This window comes from Castor canadensis, chromosome 8 (genome assembly GCF_047511655.1).
Source record: "Castor canadensis chromosome 8, mCasCan1.hap1v2, whole genome shotgun sequence".
In the NCBI taxonomy this organism is placed as follows: domain Eukaryota; kingdom Metazoa; phylum Chordata; class Mammalia; order Rodentia; family Castoridae; genus Castor; species Castor canadensis.
The window spans coordinates 109730223-109757404 of NC_133393.1; the positions used below are offsets into that span (position 1 = coordinate 109730223).

General features: G+C 38.5%; 2 protein-coding genes, 1 non-coding gene and 1 pseudogene across 3 annotated transcripts; 3 read left to right on the forward strand and 1 right to left on the reverse strand.

Moving 5' to 3' along the window:
• The first annotated feature begins 1533 nt into the window (after positions 1-1533).
• Cct2 (chaperonin containing TCP1 subunit 2) lies at positions 1534-16417 on the forward strand. Its single transcript, XM_020167307.2, has 16 exons — positions 1534-1685; positions 2264-2338; positions 2437-2502; positions 3765-3876; positions 4381-4457; positions 4571-4683; positions 5564-5766; positions 7880-7980; positions 8178-8305; positions 9529-9632; positions 11078-11197; positions 11611-11739; positions 11952-12055; positions 12651-12750; positions 13582-13723; positions 16162-16417. Exons 1-16 carry the CDS (start codon positions 1683-1685, stop codon positions 16190-16192), a joined length of 1608 nt encoding a protein of 535 aa, XP_020022896.1. The 5' UTR covers positions 1534-1682; the 3' UTR covers positions 16193-16417.
• LOC109688768 (mitochondrial import inner membrane translocase subunit TIM14 pseudogene) lies at positions 2516-3634 on the forward strand (annotated as a pseudogene).
• On the forward strand, positions 12211-12342 carry LOC141410606 (small nucleolar RNA SNORA38). Its single transcript, XR_012435442.1, has one exon. It is a non-coding gene; the product is annotated as a small nucleolar RNA SNORA38 (small nucleolar RNA).
• Positions 16418-19149: 2732 nt separating the features above from the next.
• On the reverse strand, positions 19150-20923 carry Lrrc10 (leucine rich repeat containing 10). Its single transcript, XM_020167294.2, has one exon. It carries the CDS (start codon positions 20854-20856, stop codon positions 20017-20019), a length of 840 nt encoding a protein of 279 aa, XP_020022883.1. The 5' UTR covers positions 20857-20923; the 3' UTR covers positions 19150-20016.
• Between the last annotated feature and the right edge of the window lie 6259 nt (positions 20924-27182).

Below are 27182 nucleotides of genomic sequence, written 5' to 3' on the forward strand. Positions count from 1 at the left end.
CAACTCTCCATTTCATAACTCTGCTATTATATTGTCACAGTGTGAAGATGAATGAATATATCTGTGTTTCCAAGTTTTAGGGACACCACAATATGAATTTCACATAATTTTCATGTGTCATGAAATAATCTTTTCAACTAATAATCTTTTAAACTGTTTTCAACCATTTCAACCATTCTTAACTCTTGTCATACAAAAACAGCAGACAGGCTGAGTTTGACTCTCCAACAGTTTGTCATCTCCAAATGTAAATGAGTATATCTCAGGGTAGGAATAAAAATTGAAAATACCTCTCAATGTTAGCAATTGCCAAAAATCCAGGTTTGTTAAGTGGTCAGTTGTCAAAGGGAGAAAAGTAGATATCAGTGGATAATAGAAAGATTAAAACAAAGTTTTGCTTTAGACACCTCAACAGGGTCACCTTAGAGTAAGTACTGGGCTGGTGGAGTGGCTCAAGTGATAAGAGTGCCTAGCAAGCATGAAGCCCTGAGTTCAAACTCCAGTTCTGCCAAAAAAAAAAAAAAAAAAAAGAAAAAAATGGGAGGAGGGGATAAAGAATAATGATGGAGGGGGTGAATTCAACTATAATATATTGTAAGAACTTTTGTAAATATCCCAATGTATCCCCAGCACAACAATAATATAATAGTAAAAGAAAAAAGAGTAGAAAACTTTTTAATTAACTGAAATATTTAGGATTGAGCTTGATCTCCACCAAGATAGCATATTAGCTACCTTTACTTTTGCGGGGTGGTGGGCGGGAATGAGTGAAGTGCAAAAGCTACTGAAATGGGTAAAGAGCAAAGATTAAATGTCTCCACCAAAGTTCAAAAGACCTTGTCCTTCTGGATAGTCAACGTCCAATTAGAACAGCTTTTTTAATTTAATAAAAGGAAAGAAAAATTCCTTTGTAATAATAAATAATGTTTAAAATAAAAATATTATTTAGGAATATATTGGTAAATTTTTTAAAAAGCAGGCACTGTACTATTTTAGCTACTCCTCCAGCTCTTTTCTGCTTTATATATATATATATTTTTTATGTAGGAACTCCCATTTTACTTGCAGGCCTCATACCTGGATGCTCCCCATCTTCTGCCTCCTTGGTACCCTGTTTGTTGAGAAGGGGTCTTACTAACTTTTTCCTGGGCTGGCCTCAAACCCCAGTTCTCCTGATCTCTGTGCCCCTCCCGAGTAGCTGGGATTACAGTTATGTACCACCACGTCCGGTCCTTAAAAACGAAATTTTAAAGATTAAAAATTTTAAAAGAAAGCAAGCGTAAAGCCTTGAGTTCAAACCCCAGCCCACAAAAAAAAAAAAATTGAGAGAAAAAATTTTTATGAGCAAGAACTCTGTTGCTGTGAAAACCCCCAAACCAAACATCTCTTTGTTCTTAACTGGTTCTACTCCAAATCTGCCCGCCCCCGAGCCCGCCCTTCCCTTCTCCCTAGCGGTTTGCGCCGTGGGGGCGGAGCGCAAGGGGAGGCCACGCCCCCTCATGCATAAGCCTCTATTTCCGGCCTACAGGCATCTACTCAAAATGGTACGGCCGCGGGCAGTGGCGGTGTGATGGCCCCGCCCTCTGAGGTAGCGTGTGTCGTCACTTCCGGCTTCCTCTTCCCTGCTGCCTCCCAGGCGTGAGTTGTGAGGGATTAGCTTGTGTGCCGAACTCCTCGGAACCATGGTGAGCCTGGCCTCCTTACCGCTGCCCGTGTCCCAGCCCCGCTGTGCGCTGCCTCCCCACTGCTCCCTGTGTCCTCGCCGCGTAGCAGATTATCTGCGACCGCCTCATGGGTCCGCCTCACATGGCGCGCGCAGGCCGCGGCGTGAGGCCCAGCGAGCCCAGTCGGCGGAGCTCCATGCGAGCCGGGAGGAAGGTTGGCTGTGAGGCCAGCGCCTTTTTCTGATTCTGCTGCCCCTCGGGTCCGGGGTCCCGAGACCCGGGCCTCCCCGCAAGGTGAAGAAATTTCTAGTGCCCGGCTGGCCCCGCCTTCCCCCCCCACCCCGGGGCGGAGCGGAAGATGGAGGGCGACGGCCTCTGCCCGCTTGTCCTTAGGTTAGCAGGGTCTTGAGTTCGCCGTAGTGACAGCCAGCCAGCCTCTGCCGTGTAGTTTTTTAACCCTCCCCCACCGTAAGCTCCTCAGTAGACACCTCCATGGGCCCGAGGTTTGTTTGAACTTGCCAGGTGTCCACTTGCAAGGCCAGCGGGAGGTGCCCGGGTGCATGTGTTCACACGCAGTGTTTCTTGATTTTCCTCTTTAGGCGTCCCTTTCCCTTGCACCTGTTAACATCTTCAAGGCTGGAGCTGATGAAGAGAGGGCAGAGACAGCTCGTCTGGTAAGTCTGTTCTTTTTTTTTTTTTTTTTTAAGATAAAATTATACTTTTCTACATAACTAAAAAATCTTGACAATCTTTTTGATTTTTTTTATTTCAGTCGTCTTTTATTGGTGCCATCGCCATTGGAGACTTGGTAAAGAGCACTTTGGGACCCAAGGGCATGGTAAGAAAAATAGGTGGGGATGGAGAGCTGGCCATGAATATAAGTTTTAGCATTATCTTAATTCCTTCAGTGGAAATATAATTAATAATATTAATTGGGGTAAAGTAAGTATTTTCCATGCTAAGAAGCATAGTCTTGAGTCACCATCCCCATCCCATGCCCCTTCCCAGTGGCAGTGAGTGTTATCATTTGGGCATGTATCTTTCCATTATTTTTCTGTTCACTTACATAAATGTGCATGTGTATTTTCTTACATATTCTCAAGTAACAGTGTTTCGTTGTATACATCCATATTATTCTTTAGCTTGCTCTTCTAAATTCCTTTCAGCATAAGCAGTTAATACTCTCTCCTTTCAATTGTCAAACAGTATTCTGTAGTTTGATTATAACTATTGATGGACATTTAATTTGTTTCCATTGTTTTCTCTAACACATTACTGAAGCAAACTTAGCTTCTATTTTCCTGTGCTTCTATTATCTAGGAGTTGATACCAAAGCTTGGTTGTGGAATGAATGCATTGACAACATTTGGTGGCCAAATAGCCATTCAGAGTATTTACTTGCTAGCAGAATGTACTGACTGACCCATACATTCTTTAAGATGTACTTAGGAGTGTTTGGGGGCTTGTGCTCCCTGGCTGTGGCTGTGTCGCTTTCTGGTAAAGGCATATAGTTGGTAGCTGTGGCGTCTGGGCTGGGATGAACCGCGCTCCCGGTGGGTCAGGAGAGCCGAGCATGATCCATGACCAGCACAGTGGTTGCAGTTGGACTGAGCATTGCTGCTATGGGATTTGCAGGCCGATATGTCTTACAAGCCATGAAGCATATGGAGCCTCAAGTAAAACAAGTTTTTCAAAGTCTACCAAAATCTGCCTTCAGTGGTGGCTATTACAGAGGTGGGTTTGAACCCAAAATGACAAAACGAGAAGCATCATTAATACTAGGTGTAAGCCCTACTGTCAATAAAGGAAAAATAAGAGATGCTCACCGACCAATTATGCTCTTAAATCATCCAGACAAAGGAGGATCTCCTTATATAGCAGCCAAAATCATTGAAGCTAAAGATTTACTAGAAGGTCACGCTAAAAAATGAAAAATATGATGAATTTTAAGTTCATACTAGTATAATTTATGTGTATGGTTACCAGCTTTTTATTAAACAATGCCTCAGATAAACTTTTATAAATGATTCAGTACAAACAAGTTAAAAAAAAAAAAAGATGTACTTGGATCTTAACTTGAAGCAAATATGTTCCCTTTAGGACAAAATTCTTTTAAGCAGTGGACGAGATGCTTCTCTTATGGTAACTAACGATGGTGCCACTATTCTAAAAAACATTGGTGTCGACAATCCAGCAGCTAAAGTTTTAGTTGGTGAGTCTGAAGATACAATTTTGTTAACATTTCGAAATAAATTTTCTAATAGGCTGTGTTGACTAACTGTACTTTAATTAATACCCGTAATTTTTTAATTGATTGTACCATTATTAAAAGTTTCAGAAGTACCATGTAATTATTGTTAGTTATCTTAGTCTGTTTTATGCTGCAATAACAGAAAACATAGACTGGATAATTTATAAAAGAAAAGTTTATTTGGTTCACAGTTTTGAGGGCCTTGTTACTGTCTCATCACAGAAGGCATCAAATGGGTAAAAGAGAGAAAGGTAGAGATTGAGGATTAAGTTTCCAACACGTGAACTTTGGGTGAGATTCAAAACATAGCAGTGTTAAAACTATTCCATTTTAAGCCTGAAAGTACCCCAAAACTTACCACATGGAGAACCTAGATAACAGATTTAGATTGGCAGACAGTATTTTTGAAAAATTCAGTAAACTACAAAGATGTAGTTTTGAATTAATAACTGATTTTTTTCCTAGATATGTCAAGAGTTCAAGATGATGAAGTTGGTGATGGCACTACCTCTGTTACTGTTTTAGCAGCAGAATTACTAAGGGTAAGAGCAGCTAAACAACTCTCAACTTACCTTATTTTTTGTTACTATGATTTTGAGTATCAGAAATAATCAAGTACTTTATAACTTTTATTTGTATAACTATTTATTAATAGGAAGCAGAATCCTTAATTGCAAAAAAGATTCATCCGCAGACCATCATCGCAGGTTGGAGAGAAGCCACAAAGGCTGCAAGAGAGGCTCTGTTACGTTCTGCAGTTGATCATGGGTTGGTATACTAAAATAACTACTGTTATAAAAATTTAACTTCGAGAACACTGAAAAGCTACACAAATATGATCCTCCTCCTCCTTCCCACCTTAGCAGTCCTCAGAGATAACTACTGAAGTGACAGTTTGGGTTTCCACTCTTCTCATACACATAAACAAAATAGATATGCAAACAAAACTAGTATCATTGTATAGAAGGTTTGTCTCTTTTTATTTATTTATTTTTAAGTCCAGGCTGGCCTCAAACTATTGATATTCCTGCCTCTACCTTCCATGTGCTAGGATTATAGGCATGTGCCACCAGGCCTGGTTTGCTAAACTCTTTTTAACCTAGTTGGATGATAGCCCATTTCTGGGTGTTGATGTTCTGTGCAACATTAATTTTTAAAGATTTATGTGTTTGAGTATATTACTGGTATAATTTCTTTAAACTATCTGTACTGGAAATTTGTGTTTTCAACAGCTCTTAGCTTTAAAATGTGGCAAATTTTTTACCCAAGAAATGTTTCTAGAAGTGTAATTGCTGGGTCCAAAGGTATATATGTGTTTTAAGGCACTTTTACGTACATTGCCAAGTTGGCCTCCAGAAAAAAATTTTACACTCATTAACTGTATGACATTGCTTGTTTCCCCGTGTTCTTAGTCCTTTATTTGCCTGTTTCTCCCTCCCACTTGACCTCCTTCCACAGTTTGTTTGGGAAGGTTATCCTTTTGTGTCTTGATTAGTGGTGAGGTTTAATTCTCTTTATGTAATTTTTAGAGACCTGACTGGGTAGGAATAGCTAGAAAAAATTTTGAAAAGTAGGGTTGATATGTTTGGATAAACATGTTAATAACAGGTATGGTTTTCTTATTATTTGTTCTGTTGATTATGTTTAGTTCTAATGACGTTCAATTCCGTCAAGATTTAATGAATATTGCGGGAACCACATTATCCTCAAAACTTCTTACTCATCACAAGGACCACTTTACTAAATTAGCTGTAGAAGCTGTTCTCAGACTGAAAGGTTCTGGCAATCTGGAGGCGATTCATGTCATCAAGAAGCTAGGAGGGAGTCTGGCGGATTCCTATTTAGATGAAGGTATGTGTGTGTCAAATATGGGAAAGAAACTATTAAGCTCCTGAGGAGATTTACTGAGTAAATCTTGGTTTTAGTTAATAGGGACCAGTGAAACTACAAAGTCATAAAGCTTGCCTTTAAAGACAAATCATATTACAACTGTTTTTGTCATTTTAGTCCATTTGTTATTTTGATAATATGCTTCATCTCACACTATCCCATTAATCTGTAGATTTCATTTTTTACTACTATGAGTTCACTGCAGTCTCTAATAAAGAGAAATAGTTTTCTTAACAAAAATCAGCTATTCTTAGGCTGGAGGTATGGTCCAAGCTGTGTAGTGCCTGCCTCACAAGTGTGAAGCCCTGAGCTCAAACCTTTCTACCACCAAAGGGGCAAAAAAACAGCTATTCTCAAATGACACTTTTCAGAATGACATGTATTCTCAAAGAAGAATTAGGTATGTCAGTTTAGACAGTTGTTGAGGATAAAGTTTTCCTCTATTTATTTATTTATATATATTTTTTGTGGTACTGGGGTTTGATTTCAGGGCCTACACCTTGATACACTCCACCAGTCCTTTTTGTGGTGGGTGTTTTCAAGATAGGGTCTTGTGAATTGTTGTCCCAACTGGCTTTGAATCGTGATCCTCCTGATCTCTGCCTCCTGAGTAGCTAGGATTGCAGGCGTGAGCCACCAGCAACCAGCATTTTTTTTTTTTTTTAAGAATTTTAAACATCAATTAGCAAGTAATTTGTATATGGTTAATGGTATGCAAGGATGTAGTTTTTGAAGACTGATAATGGGTCTTAGCAAGTGATTTTTTTTTTTTTTTTTTTTTAATTGGTGGGACTGGTGTTGAAACCCAGAGCTTTGTGCTTGCAAAGCAGGCGTTCTACTATTTGAGCCGGGCCTCCAGTTCATTTTGCTTTGGTTATTTTGGAGATAGGATCTCAAGAACTATTTGCCCAGGTTGGTCTATAATCTGTAATCCTCCTGATCTCAGCCTCCTAAATAGCTAAGATTATAGGTGTGAGCCATTAGTGCCCAGCAAGTGCTGTTTTCTTAATGTAGTTTGTTTGTAGAGCAGTTTTTCAAAGTATTGTTTTTTTGTTTTCTTTTTTGGTTTTATTGAGGTAGGACCTGGCTAAGGCTAGCCTTGAATTTTTGTTCCTCCTGTTTAAGCCTCCCAGTGATGGAATAATAGGTGTGTACCACCATACCCAGCTCAGCATCTTTATGTTGTATTTATTTCTCAAAATGGCCTATAAAAAGTATAAGGTATTCTCTCATAGAGAAGGAAAAAAACTACTAAGTTGAGCTTTAAAACTTTCTACCAGTGATTTGGACTCCTGATTTTGCTGAATGTCATGTATTTTAAGACAATATCATTAATTCTGAAAATATTCTTAGTTAAATTTATATGCAAGGGCTGTGTAGTATTTCTAGTAGGGACTGGCAGTAGGAGAGATCCTCATTAAAGATAGCTAAAGGGGGTGGGGAGAGTGGCACAGGCAACTGTCATTCTTCAATACCTGCTTTGTGCCAGTCATTATAATAAAAATTTTAGTCCTCATGATTACCTGGTAGGTGTGGATTAGATTGATCTGAACAGAGCAGTAACCCAAGGTTGGCTTACTAAGACAAAAGTTTTCTTACACATTTAAAAGCAGCCAGGAAAGATAGGCAGTACTGGGTTCATACAGTGATATCAAGTCAAGGCCAGGCTAATAATTAGCGTCACTACCTCTGCCAGTAAAGAGCAGGGGACCAGGTTTGTTTCACCATTGTCCATTATATTTCCATTTTACCACCAGCCTTAGTGTTTTGAAAAGTTCAGTAATTTATAGCAATATCTTTTTTTATGAATTTTCATGTGTTGGTTTTAAGCTAATGAAAGTGGTCTTAACCTAATGTTTTCATATTATAATCTTCTTATATTTTTTAATCCATAAGTTGATTCTTTGACCACTGTTCTAATGGAATGCTTTATATGTTCTAGGAACTTTGTAAATTGAACTTAAATGTATTCTTTGAATTAGTAATTTGATAAAACAGATACCTTTATTGTAAGATTTACTAATGCACCTTAAAATTATTTAATACTGTTATTTGCTACTCATGTTTATTGTAGGCTTTCTGTTGGATAAAAAAATTGGAGTAAATCAACCAAAGCGAATTGAAAATGCCAAAATTCTTATTGCAAATACTGGAATGGATACAGATAAAATAAAGGTATGTTAACTACATTTCTTAATTCTAGTTGCTGATAGCTATAAACTCAGGTTCAGAATGAGTTGCACTAAAAAGCTTAGAATATATGTGTGACGATACACATTTTTTTAATACGTTTATAAAAATGTTGAAATTCACTGTAGAATTCTTTAAGAATGAGTATTGAAACTTACACTGTGTTTATGTTTTCTAATTAGATATTTGGTTCCCGGGTAAGAGTTGATTCTACGGCAAAGGTTGCAGAAATAGAACATGCAGAGAAGGAAAAAATGAAGGAGAAAGTTGAACGTATTCTTAAGCATGGCATAAATTGCTTTATTAACAGGTCTGTTTGCTTGTGTTAACAATATTTGTAACCTAAGAAATGATTTTTTTCTATGAAAATTTATGTAGTACTTTTATTTATATTACTTATGTTAAATTAGTGATTTATTTAGTAACAGCTGCACGTTTTTTTTTCTTTTTGCCATATGGGGGGGATTGAACTCAGGGCCTTGTTTGCTTATGATAATTTTACTTAAAATTACAGATTTTCATAGTTTAATCAGTGAGTTATGATTTACACACAATCATAGTATAAATTTAGGTCATTGGCATGTTTTATTGTTGTATAGTAGTCCCACCTTATCTGTGGAGGATACATTCTGAAACCTCCAGTGGGTTCCTGAAACTTTGGATGATGTTGAACCCTTCAGATACTATGTTTTTTCTATACATATATATGATAAGGTTTTACTTGTAAGTTAGACATAGTAAGAGATTAACAATAAGGTGGGACAATTATAACTATTAATATGTTATCTGAATGCAGTCTTGTTAACTCTTTTCTCTCTAATACCTTATTATACTGTACTTACTTTCGTAATGATATGAGATGATAATATTTATGTGGTAAGGTGAAGTGAATTGCTTAGACATTGTGATATGATGTTAGGCTGTGTAAAGGTTAGTTAAACACAAGCACTGAGCTACCTTCTCAATCTTACAACGTAAATAAGTAGTGATTACCAGGTAAGTGAAATAATACACAGTGTGGAAACAGCAGGATAGTGCAAGATTTTATCAGGCTGCTCAAAGCAGGGCATAATTTAATACTAATGAATTGTTTCTGGAATTCTCCATTTAATATTTTTGGACCTCAGTTGACCATGAGTAACATGCCTGGGAAAGCAAAACCACAGTTAAGGGGAGACTTTTAATTCTTAGAAATGGCTTTATTAAGATTTTTAACATTTATTGCTGTGGATTATCAAGAATTGAGTACATGAACATAAACAAGATTTTTGAGGTATTGCTGCTAGATTGCATTCCAGAATTAGGGCCAGTTTATATGCTCAGTAGCAATATGATAAACACCTATTTTCAATGCTAGCATGGATGCATTAGTATTAAATTTATAAATTGTAGGGGAGAAATGATAACTTGCTCTAATTTGCATATCTTTGATTTTTTTATGAAGCAAAAATGTTTCCATGTTTTTTAGTCTAGTGTAGCTTGCCTGAGAAGTAGCGATTTTCAGCATAAAGCTTTTATGCATTTTATTTTCAGGCAATTAATTTATAATTATCCTGAGCAACTCTTTGGTGCTGCTGGTGTCATGGCTATTGAGCATGCAGATTTTGCAGGTGTGGAACGTCTAGCTCTTGTGACAGGTACAGGAAAAAGAATTTCTAACAAATACAATAGTCACTTGGGTTTATTGAGTGCTACTGTATTCAATTCATTGTTGAGATACAAAGCAGTCTCTTTAAAGAAGTTAGAGTCTATAAACATATTCTGAAATCTGATGTGTTATTATTTTTGTTATTTTTAATACAGGTTGCAATTCTGTATCTAAAATGGTTAGCCCTAGAAGTGTTTCAGATTTTGGATTTTTTTTTTTTAATGTAATTCTATATACATAGTGAGATAACTTGGAAATAGTACGTAAGTCTAAACTCGAAGTTCATTTATGGTTAATGTACACAGTCTAAAGGTATTTTATACACTTTTTTTGGTGCAACTGCATTTTGACTCCATTCATTATCACATGAGGTCAGATGTAGAATTTTCTATTTGTGTCATGTTGGTGCTCGAAATTTCAGATTTTCTGTTGAAGATGGTTAATGTGTGTAACAGATTATCTACCAGGTTTGCCATAGCTGTAGATTTCTGTTTGTTGTTGTTATTTTAAAGATGCTAGGTTTTTTTAAATTTCTGTAAGTAATTTTGAAATATGTGAAGCCAATAAGGTATGTTTGAGACTCCACTACCCTTCAGTAGAGGTATGAATGACATAATTCCAGTTGTGTCAAATAGATACTGTATTTAAGGATTAGAAATGTCTCTGACTTATTGTTTCCTTTTTGTTGTGATAATGTTGGGGTTTTTTAAAAACCTTTTATCATCTGAATTTCATTCGGGTCCTGGGAAATGAGTAAGTAAGTTGGAAAATTGGTTGAGTCTTGGAATGAGAATTAAGGGAACCTGAGTTTTGAGATACGAAGTTTCTAGGACTTCTGTTATATTCAGTTTGGAAATACCGTAAGTGAAAAAAATTGTAGCATACTAACATTTGAAAAGTAGACTTCTTCTCATCCCAGAATGATTTCTTAAGTCATTTTTAATAATTTCAAAGCTTATTCTTCCTCTGACCTAGAGAGATTTTCCTTTAATTACTTGGATGTGAATTTACCAGTTTTAAAGTTCTTTACAAGCTGTGGCATCCTTTGACTTAGGTGACATTTAAAACTTTATATGCTCATGTTTATGTAATTCATCCTTTAATGCAAGAATGAAGACATGAGAAATAAATATGAATGATGTCATATTCATGGAGTAAGTTGATACCATAATGACTTGGTACATGAAGTTGCCCTGTATACTCAGAAAATTTAGTGCACTAAATTTAGTAACTAAATCTCTGCTTCCTTTTTATCATGTATAAATGAAACAATGAACTCATCGCATAGGGTTGTTGTGAAGATAGAATAATTTGCCATATGAAGTGCTTTCAGTAGATGCATATACTAAGCAATTGGTTTTTAAAATATTACTGCTTGTTAAAAGACAGAAATTTGAAGCCTGCCATGCATTCAGTTAATATTTATGTTCATAGGTGGTGAAATTGCCTCTACTTTTGATCACCCTGAACTGGTAAAGCTTGGAAGTTGCAAACTTATTGAAGAAGTCATGATTGGAGAAGATAAACTCATTCACTTTTCTGGGGTTGCCCTTGGTGAGTGATTATAGAGACAGATTTTGGTTTAGGTGCCTACATGCTTGCTGTGCTCTATTAAAGTGAAAGGAAAAAAAGTTCCTGTAGTACTAAAATACAACATTTTGTCAAGTCTTTTCTCTTGAAAAGGCATGACGTATTTTGTTTCAATCTCCTGGAGTCAATTTGTATTTGCTGTGTGCCTTTATGAAGAGTGCACATTCAGCACAGGTTTGGGTTTTTTGTTTTGTGTTTGGTAACTTAGAACCATTATGAACATGAATTTTTAAGAAAGAGAATGTGTAACAGTGGAAGACATGTCAGTTTTCAAAATGCGATAATACAATATCATCTACATAAATAATGGAAGGTAACTTTTGTATTTTTTGACTAAGTGGTCACCATGATGTAATAATGTTATGTTTTAACTTCAGGTGAGGCTTGCACAATTGTTTTACGTGGTGCCACTCAACAAATTTTAGATGAAGCAGAAAGATCTTTACATGATGCTCTTTGTGTTCTTGCCCAAACTGTGAAGGATCCTAGAACAGTTTATGGAGGAGGTAAGCATTTGGAAAGTGCTAAAAACACTTTTATTTCATAAGGATAGTATGACTCAAAAGTGTTTTTATTGGTCTTGTAGAAACTAATTATTGTTTACTTTTAAAATGGTTTTTACTTTTAAAATGGTTGACATATCTTATTAGGAAGTAAGTAATTCAGTGTCTTGAAGACAACTGGGCATAATAATATTTAATGTAACTGTAATTTTTAGGCTGTTCTGAGATGCTGATGGCTCATGCTGTGACACAACTTGCCAGTAGAACACCAGGCAAAGAAGCTGTTGCAATGGAATCTTATGCTAAAGCTCTGAGAATGGTAAGTTAGTAAAAATGACAGATCTGAAGTTTTTTGAGTATTGGTAGTTTTAAAGTGAATAGGTTTTTCATTCTTTATCCTAGACGGGAAATAGTTTCTTGGCTTTAAAAAAAAAAAAAACGAATGAGTTCACATTATTTTAAAATTTGACTCTGCCCTCTTACAGAGGCATGTCTTTGGTTCCCTGTCTTTGGACACATAAGAATTGAAGGCAAAGAAATGTGGATTTTGGAGAAATCTGGGGCCAGCTTGATCCCTGTAGGCTCAAGAGAAACTATACTACATAGAAGAAAAAATAATTTTGTTGCTGTATTTTATACTCTGCATGAGCAGTAAATTAAAAGGAAGCAGATTGCTGAGTATGGTGGTACATGCCTATAATCCTGGCACTCAGAAGACTGAGGCAGGACAATCTTGAGTTTGAGACTAATCTGGTCTACATAGCCAGACCCTGTCTCAAAAAATCCAAAAAGGAGTGGTGGGGCAGGGGGAAAAGCAGATTTATATTGTTTGCAAATATATAATTTTTAAAAACTAGGTAAGAATAAATCAAAGGTCCTAAGACTAGGTAGTATTTGTCATCTTCATTTCGTAGTTACCAACCATCATAGCTGACAATGCAGGCTATGACAGTGCAGATCTGGTGGCACAGCTCCGAGCTGCTCATAGTGAAGGGAAGATAACTGCTGGACTGGGTAAGAAATCAAGTAGAACTTTAGTAGTTGTTAAATCTAATGCTTCTCCAGTTTTTTCTTTTTTGGGGGGTAAAAGTTCATGTAATAACGGTACAAAAGATACCTGAGTTCCTTGATTTTTTTTAGTTATGTTAGAAACACTTATTTTAACCTCACATTCTCTACATTGTATTAAACTAGTTAGAAGATTTGTAACTAATTTGATGTAATGGCACATAAATAGTGCACTTATTTTCTGAAGTAAGTGTAAATGCTACAATGTTTCTTAAATACTATCCAGTGAGGGATGGAGGTGTGGCTCGAGTGAAAAAGAATATAATCAGTGTTAACTCGTACATTTTGAGACATTCTGGAGAGTAGATCTCTAGTACATAGATAAAAGACAAGGCATTTAATTCGGATTGAAAAATTTTCTGACAGACTGTGTAGACTTCACAGGAACAGTCTTAGTACCAAGGTAGATAATCTTACCATTGAACAAGCAGAACCAATTAATCATCTGAAAGATGAAGAATTCTCATGAAAATGAAAAATTGTGAAATGACTTCTAAATTCTCGTCTAGGTCTTATGATTTTATCATAAGTGATAAGCAAATTTTCCATAATTTATACATGTGTAAACGATAGATTGATGTAAATGATCTAGTGTTCTGTTTGATTTTTCATTTGACAGTATTGCCCTTTACTAATAGAGACACTCAAGTAGTTAGGGATCCTATATTTGTGTGTATATATGTATACACATATGTCAGGTTTAATTTTGTTACAAATTACTAAAGATGTTTTGATGCTTTGTTAAACAGCTACTTATTAAATACCTTCTCTTTTCAGATATGAAGGAAGGTACCATTGGAGATATGTCCGCACTGGGTATAACAGAAAGTTTTCAAGTGAAGCGACAGGTTCTTTTGAGTGCAGCTGAAGCAGCAGAGGTGATTCTTCGTGTGGACAACATTATCAAAGCAGCACCGAGGTACAGGGCATCTTTTTAATTCTCTGGAGAAATTCCTACTGAGGCAACCAGGGATCTATGTTTATTTAATAATTGTGGTTACTGGAACATGGAGTCATATTTACTTAGTTAAAAGCATTATTCAAGTTACTTAAAACGTCATAATTGATTTTTAAATGAGAAAAGCTTAGGCAGAAGAGGCATGGGGGTCTCAGGAGTGAAAGGGCACATAAAGAGCCAGGCTTACAAAGATCAGATACCAGGGAGCTTGGAGATTGGTATAGTAGTAAGAACCTATCTTTTTACCATGGTGAATCAGCCCAATTCCAATTGTTTTCTGGCTACATTTCCATATAGACTTTTATTTTTTCCCCAGTGGACTGCGGTTAGAACTCGGGGCTTCGAGCTTATAAAGCAGGTACTACACTGCTTCAACCACACCTCCAGTTCATTTTGCTTGGTTATTTTGGAGATGGGTTCACATAAAGTTATTTGCTTGGATCGAACTTAGACCCTTCCAATTGCAACTTCACAAGTAGTTAGAATTACAGGCCTGAGCCACTGGTGCCCGGCTCGTGCAAGATTCCTTTATAGGTTCTTACATCAGTAGCTTTTCTTAAATTCTTTTAAAAATTCATTCACAAAAACATGTTTAAGTGTAGTGTTTTAGTTGATTTTTCACTGCTTTTAACAAAATATCTGAGATAAACAACTTTATCTCAGGGCCTGTGGTGAGGCAGTAGATCTTGGTAGAGAATATAGCAGAGCAAAGCTGCTTATATCATGTTATGATGGCCAGGAAGAAAAGAAAGAGCAAGGGAGGATCAGGATGACATAACCATACCTACCCTCAGTGATCTTTACAGTAAATCAGTGCCCTCACCCACATTGAAATACACGTGTATTTACAAAAATGACAATGCCTTTTTTGATCCGATAGTGTTTTAGAGGTTTAAATGTCTGGTATATTTGAAATTCCGAGTAATTTGTAGTAAAATGTGAATAATTTTGTTTAACTGAGTTACCTCTAGGCAACTCATTTTTCAGATTAGTGTACAGGGACAGCTGATTAATAAATTTTTGGACAATGGTTAGCATTCTAGTTACTCTATAAGCTACTAAGATTGGAAGATTGGAAGGTTTATTATTGTATGACCCCAATACAATACTGTACTTTTCTTTTGCTTTTTCAGCTCTCTTCACTGTTTTCCTCTGAAACAGTATTAATCAAGCTTTAGCTCCTCAAACAAGCATCAAGTTTAAAATGGCATTAATGCCCTCCCTATCCCCTCTTCCCAAAAGGCTATATGCCCCTTCACTATCTGGTCACCAGAGAATAAAAGATGTGAGGGATTGTTATTTTTACACTAGAGTGAGTTACCCTACCCAATCACTAGCTTATCTGTTTGCAGTTTTGATCCAGAGTTCCTAATATCTTGTCATTTTACGGCTTTCCTAATACATATATTAATCAAAAATATGAATTAAGCTGGACATGATGGCATATATTTGTAATTCCAGTACTCAGAAGACTGAAGAAGAAGAATCAAGAGTCTTGAGTCCAGCCTGGGTTACATAATGAGACGCTGTCTTGTTTGTTTGTTTGTTTGTGTTACTAGAGTTTGAACTCAGGGCCTACACCTAAGCCACTCCACTAGCCTTTTTTGTGAAGTGTTTTTTTCCAGATAGGGTGTTGTGAACTATTTGCCTAGGCTGGCTTTGAACCTCGATCCTCCTGAGTAGCTAGGATTACAAGCATGAGCCACTGGCGCCCAGCGAGACACTACCTTTAAAAGTCAAAATCCTTGTTACATGGGGGGCTGAGATCTAGGAGGATCATGGTTTGAAGCCAGCCTGGGCAAAAAAAGTTAACAAGACCCCCATCTCAGCTACTTGGGAGGATTGTGGTTGCAGGCCAGTTGAGGCAAAAATGTTTATAAGACCCCATCTCAATAGAAAAGGCTGGACACCTGTTTTCCCATCTGTGGCAGGAAGCATAAGGATTGGGATCTAGGCCAGCCTAGGCAAAAAGCAGATCCTATGTCTAAAATAACCAGAGCAAAAAGAGCTGGAGGTGTGCCTCAGGTGGTAGAGCACTTGCTTGTAAGTGCAAAGCCCTGTATTTAAACCCCAGTTGCTCCCTACCCCCACTCAAAAACAATAATAATTATCTTTTTTTTGGAGGATGTCTGTTAAGTAGGTTGTTTAGCTGAGATGTTGAGAACTTCTCTAACTATCTGCAGGGCTTCATAGTCCAGAGATTTTTCTAATGTTGTCTTACTAATTGAAGAATATTCGTTATGAGGTAGAAACATACTTAAGGAAAATTGTATTATAGCAGTTTTAATAAAATTAAGATTTCTAGTTCTGTTTGTATTTAGTGTAAACTGTTTAAAATCATGTTTTTCATATTTCACTGTTGACTTTTTTCCTTAATTGTATATGGTTTTTCCTTGCAGGAAACGTGTTCCTGATCACCATCCCTGTTAAGCATTTGTATTTGCTGTTTCTCTCTGGACCAGTTCATAGCAAAGTTTTGTTTGAAAGACTTCAGTCTTTAAAGACAACTGTGGAATCTATGTGCCCATTATATCCTTAAGTTTGGGCATGTAGCTGACCTTCTGTTTTAACATGGGTCTAATTTGTTTGCTGTTTGATTTTCCACAAAAAGTTCATTTCTCATATTGTGCATTGAAATAAAATTTTGAACAATTACTTAGTTCTTATGTTTTATTGATTTGTACATACCTTACTTAATGGAGAAGAATGGTTTTATTTTCAGTATAGAGTTCCAGCTTAATGAGTGATTGACCTTATGTTTTTATAAAATAATTACCTTGTTAATACAAGCCCAAGTCAAGTGTGTTAAAACACATGATTAATCTTCTAGTTTTATTGCTGAACCATAGATACACTCAATCATGCATAGCTTTTACTGTCTAATTAATTTTGTTCAAAGTGCCATAAACTGGTACTGATTTAATCTTGTGTAAGTATCATCTCTACATTGGAAAAAATTATGATTTCTGTTCAAGTTTGAAAAAGTTGTTTTAGAAGTACTGATGATTCAACCCAGGGCTGCCTGCTTGCTTAGACACCTGCTCTACCGCTGAGTTATGGTTCCAGCAAAACTTTGTGCTTGCTAGGCAGGCACTCTGTTACTGAGCCACACCTCCAGCTGGTTTTGCTCTGGTTGTTTTTTGTCCAGGCCACTTGAACCACAATCTTCCTGTTATGCTTCCCACCACAACTGGGATATGTGCACCACCACACCCAGCTTTTCTCTGTTGAGATGGTCTTTGTTGCCAAGGTTGGAGTGGAACTGTGATCCTCCCAATCTCAGCCTCCTGCATGTGCCTCCCTACCCAGCTATTGGTTGAGGTGGGGTCTTTGCTATCTTGTTGCTGGGCTAGCCTCAAACCGCAATCTTCAGCTTCCCAAGTAGCCAGGATATCAGGTGTGAGCCACTGGTGCCTGATGAAAGAGTGTTTTTTAAGTTGCAGACTGCTCCAAGCACCTCTAATGCTTAATAGACTAACATTCTCTTTTAAGATCTTTATTATTGTTAAGGGTTTTGTTTTTGGTAAATGAAAGAATCAAAATAGGCATAATAGGTATGTACTGAGTTTGGTTTAAATGTACCCAGTTTTGGAAGTTATTAATGTATCCGTATATTGGAGAATGCACAGGGAATGGGAAAGCCTAACAGCAGCTTACAAGTTTTTTAAGTGGACATCTCTGATAACGTCATGAAAGGATCTTCTGGTCTCTGAAAGGAGCAAAAGGATTTCAGATACACTCATACACCAGTTTTTTTTTTTTTTGAGGGGGTGCTGTCTACAAGTTCGTGTCAGTATTTTACTCTACTTTTAAAACTGGAAAAACTTGGTATTTGTGAAACTATATCCTCCAGTGTTCACATAGAGGTGAGACTTCATATGATTATCAGAGAGTTAGACTGATTGTTTTAGCAGCATTAATACAGTACTGTCTGCTGTGTAAAAGTGCTTGTCGACTGAGGTAGGTAAAGTAGGTGAGCATATCGACTGAGAAAGCCTGCTGAGCTTTCAGTAGGAGAGGTGTTTGTCCCAAGTGTATATGGGTATATTTTCTCCAAAGACATTAAAGTTAGGCCAGTAAACATTAAAGCTTAACAGCCTAAAAACAAGTAGAAATGTGGGAACTGTCCAAGAATACTTTTGTGCCTCTTGCCCTTCCCCTTACCGATATTTTTTAGTTTTTTTAAATTTGCATACATTAATAGCTCAAGGGGATTTCACTGTGATAATTCCATAGGTGCATACAGTGCCTTCACCTTATTGTTTTTGTGGGATTAGAACCCAGGTTCCTTTGTATGCTAGGCAAGCACTCTAACTGAGCTATTACCACCACTCTCCGCCCCCCCAGCCTCTTACCTTTTTTGAGTTCATGTCTTTTGAAACTTACCAATTTTATTGATTAAGGCCTAGAAAAATCCCAAGTCCACAGTTTTAAATCTTTAAAATTTCAGATCTAAGTACAACATAGATCCTCAAATTTAAGGGTGAAATTCAAACAGCAAGCATGGAAGTTATTTTCACAAGATCTTTATGGCATGAAAATGTGATAACACTAATGGTTACTATCACTGCATAGAATAATGTGTAAATGCTTACGATTTTTAAATGTAGCAACTTGGAAGACTTTTTTTCAGAATTTTTTCCCCATGCTGAGGATTGAACCCAGGGCTTCGCATATGCTCGGCAAGCTCTCTTAACCACTCAGCTACATATCCAACCCTATAGAAGCATAACTTGTATGCTGATTATTTTACTTTCTTCAGCCAGAAACTCGCTGTGTACTTGGAGGCCTCGAAGGCTACCCTTGCCAACTGCCCCACTCACAACTATTGCTGTGATTTGGGGTGCCAGCAGGAGATGAGGAAAGGTAATCTGCACTTTCTTCTGTCTTTGTCCCCAGGAGTAGCTGCATCTCTGTAAGACCTCCATGACATCTTTGGTTGGCATCCCCTTTCATGGCTTTCAGCTGGTAATAGATTTGGATAATGCTTTTTTTTCCTGTTCACTTAGCCGTTTAGGTAGGGTAGTTTAAGAACTGTTGAAGTATCTGGGTTACTGTTACTTTCTGTTTTCCAGTTACCTGTCCGGTCCAGTCAAAATCCCTTTGTTAAAGCCTTTCCATTCAACCATACAGGGTAAATGCAGTTTCTTGCCAGGCTTCTGGATGATAGAGTACTCTAAACAAAGCCCTTTTCTAAAGTCTGCCTTGTGGAACTGGGGTTTGGACTCAGGGCTCCAAGCTTGCAAAGCAGGTGCTCTACCACTTGAGCCACAGCTTCCGCCCTCCTTTGTTCTAGTTATTTTGGAGGAGGGGGGGCGGGGCGGGGGGGGTCTCTTGAAATATTTACCTGGGCTGGTCTTGAACCTTGAACCTCTTGATCTCAACCTCCCAAGTAGCTAGGAATACAGGCATAGGCCACTGGTGCCCAGCAACAAATGTAAGCTTTTTTTTATAAATTAGAATTACTATTGAACTTTTCAAATTCCTAATATAAAGAATAAAGACAACTTAATTGTAAATTTCTTTTTTTTTTTGTTTGTTTTATTTTAGTTAATTTATGGTGCTGGGGCTTGAACCAATGCACACAAGTGATAACTGACTAACAAAGGGCAAAGCTTGGGATTTGAGTCCATATGATTCAAAAAGCCTAGATTCTTAGCCATGATGCTATTGCTTATGGTTTTCTGTGCTTTTGAAGTTGATTTTTGGATCTAAAAAACTACATTGATGTTGCATTTCAGGACAAAATAAAGCAAACATGGTTGCTGATTCCATTAAATGTTTATTAAAGATTTTATTTGGAAGTCGGGAGCTGTGGCATGTGCTAGTAACCCTAGCTACTTGGGAGGCTGAGGCAGGAGGATTAAGTTTGGGACCAGCCTGATCATTGACTGGGTTCTTTTAACAAATACCTTATTTGAGGAACTCATAAGCCTCACTCATAACCACCCACTTCTGGGGAATGGAGGAGGCCAAAGTGTCCCAGCCCTTCTTGCTCTTCAGTGTTTCAAAATACTTGCTTGGAGAAGCTGTTTCTGCTGCATAGGTCATAGTCACGCTGGGTTACCACACCACCAATTTCCCTTTGGAAGACATGCTATGGGCCAGAAAGTTTATGTTCTCAATTTCCCTTTATGGCATTTCACCTGGCTCTCCATCTACCCCCTCAAGTGACGCCGAACAATCCCATTCTAATGGAGAATTCTTCTGAATGTGAGGTCAGTGCCAAGGACCTATCCTATCCCTGCAGCTACTCAGGAGCTCATAGGAAGGAGAGGAGGCAGTGAGGCAGGTGTCTGTGGCTCCTGGCTTTCTTCGTTAGCCAGTGCATAGCGCCTGGCTTTCCTGGGGTCAGGCTCTGGTGTCTCCTCTGCCCATCTTCCCACACGGCGCACACCTTTGCTCACCTTTGGTGCATTTCTGCAAGGATTGTGGTCATAGATGACCAGCTTCAGACTTGACAGGTGGGCCAGGCTGGGAAAGTAGCGGATGCTGTTCTGGTCCACATCGATTACCTCCAGGAAGGGCATGTGGAGCAGCACAGTGGGGAAGTCTGTCAGCAGATTGCCTGACAGCCAGATGGTTCTCAGCTCACGCAGTTGCTGGAGCTGGCCTGGCAGCAGACGCAGGGCATTGGAACCTGCATGCAGGGTCTTAAGGAGACTCAGCTTACACACCACATCTGGCAGATGGGTGAGGCAATTGTCCTCTATCCATAGGGTCCGGAGGTTCTGGAGCAGGCTCAGCTCGTTGGGAAGGTCACAAAGTTTGTTGTTACCCAGGTAGAGGATGCAGAGCTGTCTCAAGGTGCACACCACCTGGGGCAGAACCTTGAAGTTGTTGAAATCCAAGGCCAGGATCTGCAGGTTCTGCAACTGACCCAGCTCTGGAGGCAGGCTGTTGAGGTGGTTGTCACTCAGGTAGAGCTTGACCAGCTCCCTGAAGGAGCACACACGCATTGGGAAGCGGCGCAATTGGCTTCCACTCAGGTCTACCATCTTGTCCAGTGGCATCTCTCGGAGATCTCCAATCACATAGTTCTGGCAGCGGTTAGTAGGAATGAAGGCCACAAGGGCCTTGATGGTGTTTCCCATATGAAAACATGCGTGGTGAGACCCCACCTGCCGACTCACCCCAAGAGTGGAGCTGGCTCTGCTGACTGCTTTGGGGCCCATCCTACCTCCCTTTATAACCTGGAGATTGTGTGACAAAAGCCAGTCACTTTGACAGAGAAAAGTGCTCCTGATAGCAACTTGAGTGCTGGGTGACTGGTCCAACTGCGACAGGCAGGGTCTAGGAGACTATGTCTGACTCACATACTTGCCTTTAATCGCTGAAGCTCCAAACCCCTTATCTTCTGGGTTTTTTTTTTTTTTATTACAAGCTGAAAATAAATACAGGTTTCTTTTCTAATGATAAAATGTTGAGACATTACACAAAGGTGCAAAAGAAGAAAGTGAAAAAGCCCACTCTACTACACAGAAATATTATAAACATTTCAACATATGGTTTTCTAACCATTTTTGCTACGATTGATCAATTTGTTTAAAAGTTACTCTATGAATTTTATCTCTGTCATATCCTGGACATACTACTATGCTTGTAGGTATCTACACAATTTCTTTAAACACTTGCACAGTATTCCACTGTAGCATATACAGTGATTTAAGCAGTTGTCCACGTTGCACATCTGGGTTACTTACAATGTGACTGTTATAAGCATCCTTGTATATACAAATGTGAGTAGTGATCCATAATTTCTGTAGGAAATGTCATTACACGTGTTATAGCGTTAAAGGTTTAAATCCTTTAAATGTTTTTCATTTCTTCATTCTCTCCAGGTAATATCTTTTCACACTTTAAAAACTTATTTTGGGGCTGGGGCGTAGCACAGTATTAGAACACTTCCCCAGCATGATGAGGCCCAGCACTGCAAAAACAAAACAAAAAGACCCTTACTTTTGGCAAAAGACAAGTGGAGAAATAGAAGAAAGAAAAGAGAAGGACTAGCCCTCTAAAATTAAATGCGTTAGGACGTGCTTCTTAGTGCAACTGTGCCAGATGTGTATGAATGCCCATCAAAGGTCTGTCTTGTCCATAGCACCCAGTTGTAGGGAAGCAGTGATCAGTCAGAACACTTCCCAGGACTGGTCTAGAACGGGGATCTTAAGTCCTGGCCAGTGGAACTGGGGGCAGAAGTATTTGCAGACATTTTACAACAAGCCTCTCACCCTCCTTCACACCTTTCACATGTGCTGGCTGGATATTGTCACCCTGGGTAACTTTAGGAGCCACAAGTAAGTGGAAGTGACATGCTGAAGTTGGCAGGTCCTTAGGTCACCCTGGATTCCTGAATGAGTGCTAGGAGCAGAATACCTCCCCCGCCCCCCGCTTGCCACTCAACCACCGATTGGATTTAGGTAAATGAGAAGCCAACTTTTAAATCATAGAGATCTAGGGACTGTATCTGCTACATTTATAGGAAGCAATTCTACAGATACTGATTTGGAAAAGTGTTTAAGATAAATTTGGAAGAAAAAAGTGACATTCAGGAATTGTTTTATGATCCCCATCTGTGGAAAAATATGTATGTATTCATGTGAGTGCATAAATATATGTTAGAAATAACAGTGGTTATCTATGGGGGATCTGCCTGGAGATTTGGGGGAGTTGGGATATTGGTTTTTTCTTTCACACCCTTTGTTCTCTTTGACTAAAGAAAACAAACCTATAGCATATATTATTTTAAAATGTTAGTCCAGAAAACAAAACAAAACAAACAAACAAAAACAATCTATCAGCCTACCTGCTTTCTGGGAAGCTTGTTTGGGTTTGGGAGGAATGGCTTCCTCTTGAACCTCCTGCAACGCCTGTACTATAACAGACTGGGCAGAGCCATGACAAGGAGCATTCATATGGATGGTTTTACAGGGTCGTTTGGTGAAGCAGCATCACTACCCACTTATCACAAGATCATGACTGAGGGCAGTGTTTGTGTGCTTTCTTACAGTTTGAATGTCAAAGGCTATTATCTTGAACTCTTTCCTTGCTTTGCTTATTTGCATTATATACTAGTCTCTCAACAGTACCTCTATATTTAGCATGGTCACTGGTGACCACAAATGGTCATGAAGCAGCTACCCTGTTGTCACCCCTAGAAATGATAACGATAAAAAATATTGCTACTACTTATTACTTACTGAGCATCTGCTCAGTGCTAAGCACTGTGTCAGGTGCTTTGGGTATATCAGGTAAATACTTACAACACATATAAATATGTTTTGTCCCACTTTTCAGATGAGAGAATTGTGGCTCAGAGAGGTTCCTTAATAACATCAAATATTTATTGAGCAACCACTGTGTTCGAGGTGCAAAGAATCGGTAACTAAGTCGCCTCCAATACCTTTACTGTAACAGAGTAATGAAGCCTTTTTGTTTCCAATTTGATTAAAGAAAAGTGAAAAGAGAAGCAGGAAAAGGGGAAGTCCCTCTGTCCAAAGTTAATGCTCAGGGAGAAACATAAGTACTAAAATTTTTTTAACAGGAAAGATTTTAGAAAGGTGTGAAAGAGGATGGTTACTGAAGTCTGCTTTGTTGAAGATGGCTTTATGAAACAACGACCCTAGGTATGAAAGATTTCAAGAACCACGTAACTGAACTGAAACCACGTTTTGCCTGCCAATATTTGGTGTGAAAAAGAATCCTTCATTCCCACTATATACAATTTAGGTTGTTATTACTAAAGGTACAGCCATGCAGGTGAATGTAAGCTAGTTAGGCACTGTGACCCAAGGAGGCATGGTAATTTGGGGGAAATCTGCCCAGGTCACCAACAATCCTGAAAGTGATGGGTGCATAAGTGTATTCTTAACTGGTTTGGCTGCAGTTTCATCAAGCAAGTTCTTAGCATTATGGAAGACAACAAACCAGAAAAACTACCATTACTGTGATATGTCTAAATATTTCCAAACAATTGTACACTTCTGCAAAGAATTACTTATTAAATTATTTTTTAAAAAACCCAAACATTAAAATGGTCCATTTTACCAAAACAAAACAAAACAAAAAATCAAATGGAATGTTAAAATTTTGGATGAGCTGTTAAAATTTTCACCTGTGCTTGACTGAACTTTTTAATACCTAACAGTGTCACTGAAGCTGTGTCTGCCAAGATGCATCCAGGGGCCATGGGTGGGCGGGTGGGTGGGGATATCACAGACTGTGTGAGAAGAGAGGTAGGAAGGATAAAGCTGATTTTGATGTACCTCAGTGTTTGGCCCTCACAAACTGGCACCAACTGTATGGGATGAGCTAGATAAACTCCAGAAAAACTGAAAATAGCCTACCCCAAAAGTGAAGCACTCTCATGTGTGCACACTGCATACACACACATCTTAGAGAAAAGACAATACATATTGCAAAAGACAGAGGAAAAAAATATGGAAAATAGAAAATATAAAATGATTGGTTTGCTTTCTGGCGAGTTCACTTTGAGATATAGTTGGCTTTTCTTTTGTGTGAGCTCATGGTGATCGCCATGCTGGATGCAGAGAGAGACTGGCGCCCACAGGTGGAGTCCTGGGTCTTCCAGAAGCAGGCCAGAATCAACCCTGTCTATCCAGTGTGCATTTGACCATTGGCACCTGTTGGAGTTGAACCCAGACTCCTCCACTGAGGGGTTTGTTCTAACCATGGTTCAGAACCAACTGATTGTTGAAACTATTCCAAGCATTGGGGGGATAAAGGAGAATGATGGAAGGGATGAATTTAACTAAAATATATTGTAAGTACTTTTGTAAATGTCATAACTACCCCCAGTACAACAATAATATGTTAATAAAAAAAAACAGCCTATATTGGTTTTCAAGCTACTTGTTGGAGATTTTCAAGGAAATGCTTTAAGGTACAGTTCTGGTGTTGTGGTTCTTAATTTCAATGCAATGGAAAACATCTTTGGGTGATTTGGATGAAAAGGAATTTATTATAAGGTATCAGGAAGCTCTGCTACAGGCAGAGTCAGTGTCCTATACTGTGGTGTAGAACTTGCCTTGTGTAAGTGTCAGGGTCAGTCCTCCTGGTACTGGTTGCTGCATCCTTTTCTGAATGAACTTTTTCCAGCTGTGACTTGCTTCTTTGCATCACTAGTAGTTAAACAGGGGCCCAAAAGGGAGGACTTACTGGTTACATGCTCCACCTTTAAAATGGAGGCTAGGGTTGAGTTTTCAGATTCAATAACAAGGAGTGGACTTTTTCCACCACCACCATTCATAAGGTGAGGAATTCCCCAAACATGGAAAGTGACTTGTATCCTCACAGTCAAAAAAGGATCACAAACACCCTTCATGACTTGTCTGGGGTCCTATTCTCACCCTCCCACGGCTGTCTAACCCTGCACAGGTTATTTTTCTTTCTGTGTCTATAGGACTATTGTGGACAGTTTATTAAAGCAGACTTAAGATAGAATGCATGATGACTTCCAGAGCAGGGGCATGACTAATTTTCTAAAAAATTGCATAGTGTTAAAAAGACCTTCGATGGAAGGCTTATCATCTTTGGACCTTCAAAAGAATCTAGTCACATTTAATGCGACAGCAGTTGACAGTACAACTTAGGCAGGAAAACATGTCAATTAACCATTACCAATAAAATTTATTGAAATGACGTGAAAACAGTCCATCAAAACACAACTCCTACTAGCTAGCATTTGGTTAATTTGGTTCCATGATTTTAAAAGTTAAAAAAAAAGAATTTCCTTTTATGATATTCTGTGTGAACTCTTTCACTATTGTATTTTGGTTAACAAGGTGGCTGTAGAATTTAGTGTTGAGAGCAAAGACTTTGTCATTAAGGAGACCTTTTGTGAGTTGAATCTGAACCTTGCCATAATATTTGTTGCAGGGCTGTACATAAAATTTCTGTGCCTGGGGCACATCAACTGTGAAGTGGGGATGGTCCCCGTTGTCCATCTTATTGGGTTACTGTGAAGATTAAATTAGTAATGCACTTAAAGTAATTAGCATTGCCTCTGACAGCAGGTAGTGCTTACTATGAGCTGGATGCTTATTTATGATGCTGTACTGGGTTCCTGTAAGAGCAAGTGAGCCAGGAATCTGTCCTCTGCTTACTGTCAGGACAGCACTGAGCAAGTGACTGGCTTAAGCTGGAGTGCACATGAAGTTTTAAAGATTTCACCAGGATGGGAAATGAACAGAACAAGCACATAATTGGTGCTTGGGAAGTGTTGGGGAATTAATGGAATGGGTGAATTGCATATTTGATGAGAACCACATATATAATATGCGACCCTTATAAAGCTGAGGTAACTTGGAATCCTGGTTTTGACTTGCTAGTACATTAAAAAAAAAAAGTAATGTGGATAAGCCAAGGTCAGATATATATATCTCCTGTTCTCGCTCACATGTGCCATCTAGACCTAACAAGAAGAAGAAGATATAATTGTAAAAGGGGGTCTGTTTGGCAGGGGAGTGGGATCTATTGAGAGGGAGAAAAGAGAAAATGATGGGGGGTGACTATTATCAGAGTAATGAAAATAGCATAATGGGGTCAGCAGAGTGGCTCAAGTAGTAGAGCACCTGCCTAGCAAGTGCTAGGCCCTGGGTTCAAACCCCAGTACTGCCATTAAAAAAAAAAATAGCATAATGAAACCCACTAAAATCTCTTAAGAAGGGAGAGGGAGGTTCAGAAAGAGTAATATAGATGGGGTAAATTTGATCAAAGTTTATTATATGCATTTATGTAAATAGTACAATGAAACCCTTTTGTACAATGAGGTTATGCTAATAAAATATTTTTTATTTTAAAATAAAAAAGTTGACATCAAAAGGCAAATGAAATACAATTTAATTCTTTATCTCTGTCACTTGGGAAAGTGACAGGTTACTCTCAGGATGTTCAAAAATCTTCCTGTTTGACTTCCATGCTGCCTTTCTCACAACATCCCCCATCCAGAGCAGGGGTCCCAAAGGCCTCTGCTTAAGTAGTACCTCTGAACCACGTAAGCTTCAGCGGCAACAGGCACTGGCAGGCAGAGCAGCAGCCTGACCCCACCTGCTCACAGGCTGTCTGACCTCCCTCTTTGCCAGGTACTCATCCAATAAGGGACTAACTAATATCCAGAATCTATAAGGAACTCAGAAAACTCAACTCCCAAGGAATCAACAACCCAATGAAGAAATGGGCACATGAATTGATAGGGACTTTTCAAAGGAAGAGGTACAAATGGCCAATAAATACATGAAGAAGTGTTCAACTTCCCTGGCCATAAAATAAGTGCAAATCAAAAATACAGTAAGATTTCACGTCACCCCAGCTAGAATAGCTATCATCATTCCATTCATCATTTGTAGAGCATCTGGGTTGTTTCCATAGCTTGTCCCACTCTGTGGGAAGTCTCTTCAGT

Coding starts and splice junctions, on each gene's coding strand:
- Cct2 (XM_020167307.2), top strand. Junction 5,767..7,879: donor GGATTCCTATTTAGATGAAG/GTATGTGTGTGT, acceptor TGTTTATTGTAG/GCTTTCTGTTGGATAAAAAA. Junction 13,724..16,161: donor ATTATCAAAGCAGCACCGAG/GTACAGGGCATC, acceptor TTTTCCTTGCAG/GAAACGTGTTCCTGATCACC.
- Lrrc10 (XM_020167294.2), bottom strand. CDS start 20,856: ATGGGAAACACCATCAAGGCCCTTGTGGCCTTCATTCCTACTAACCGC.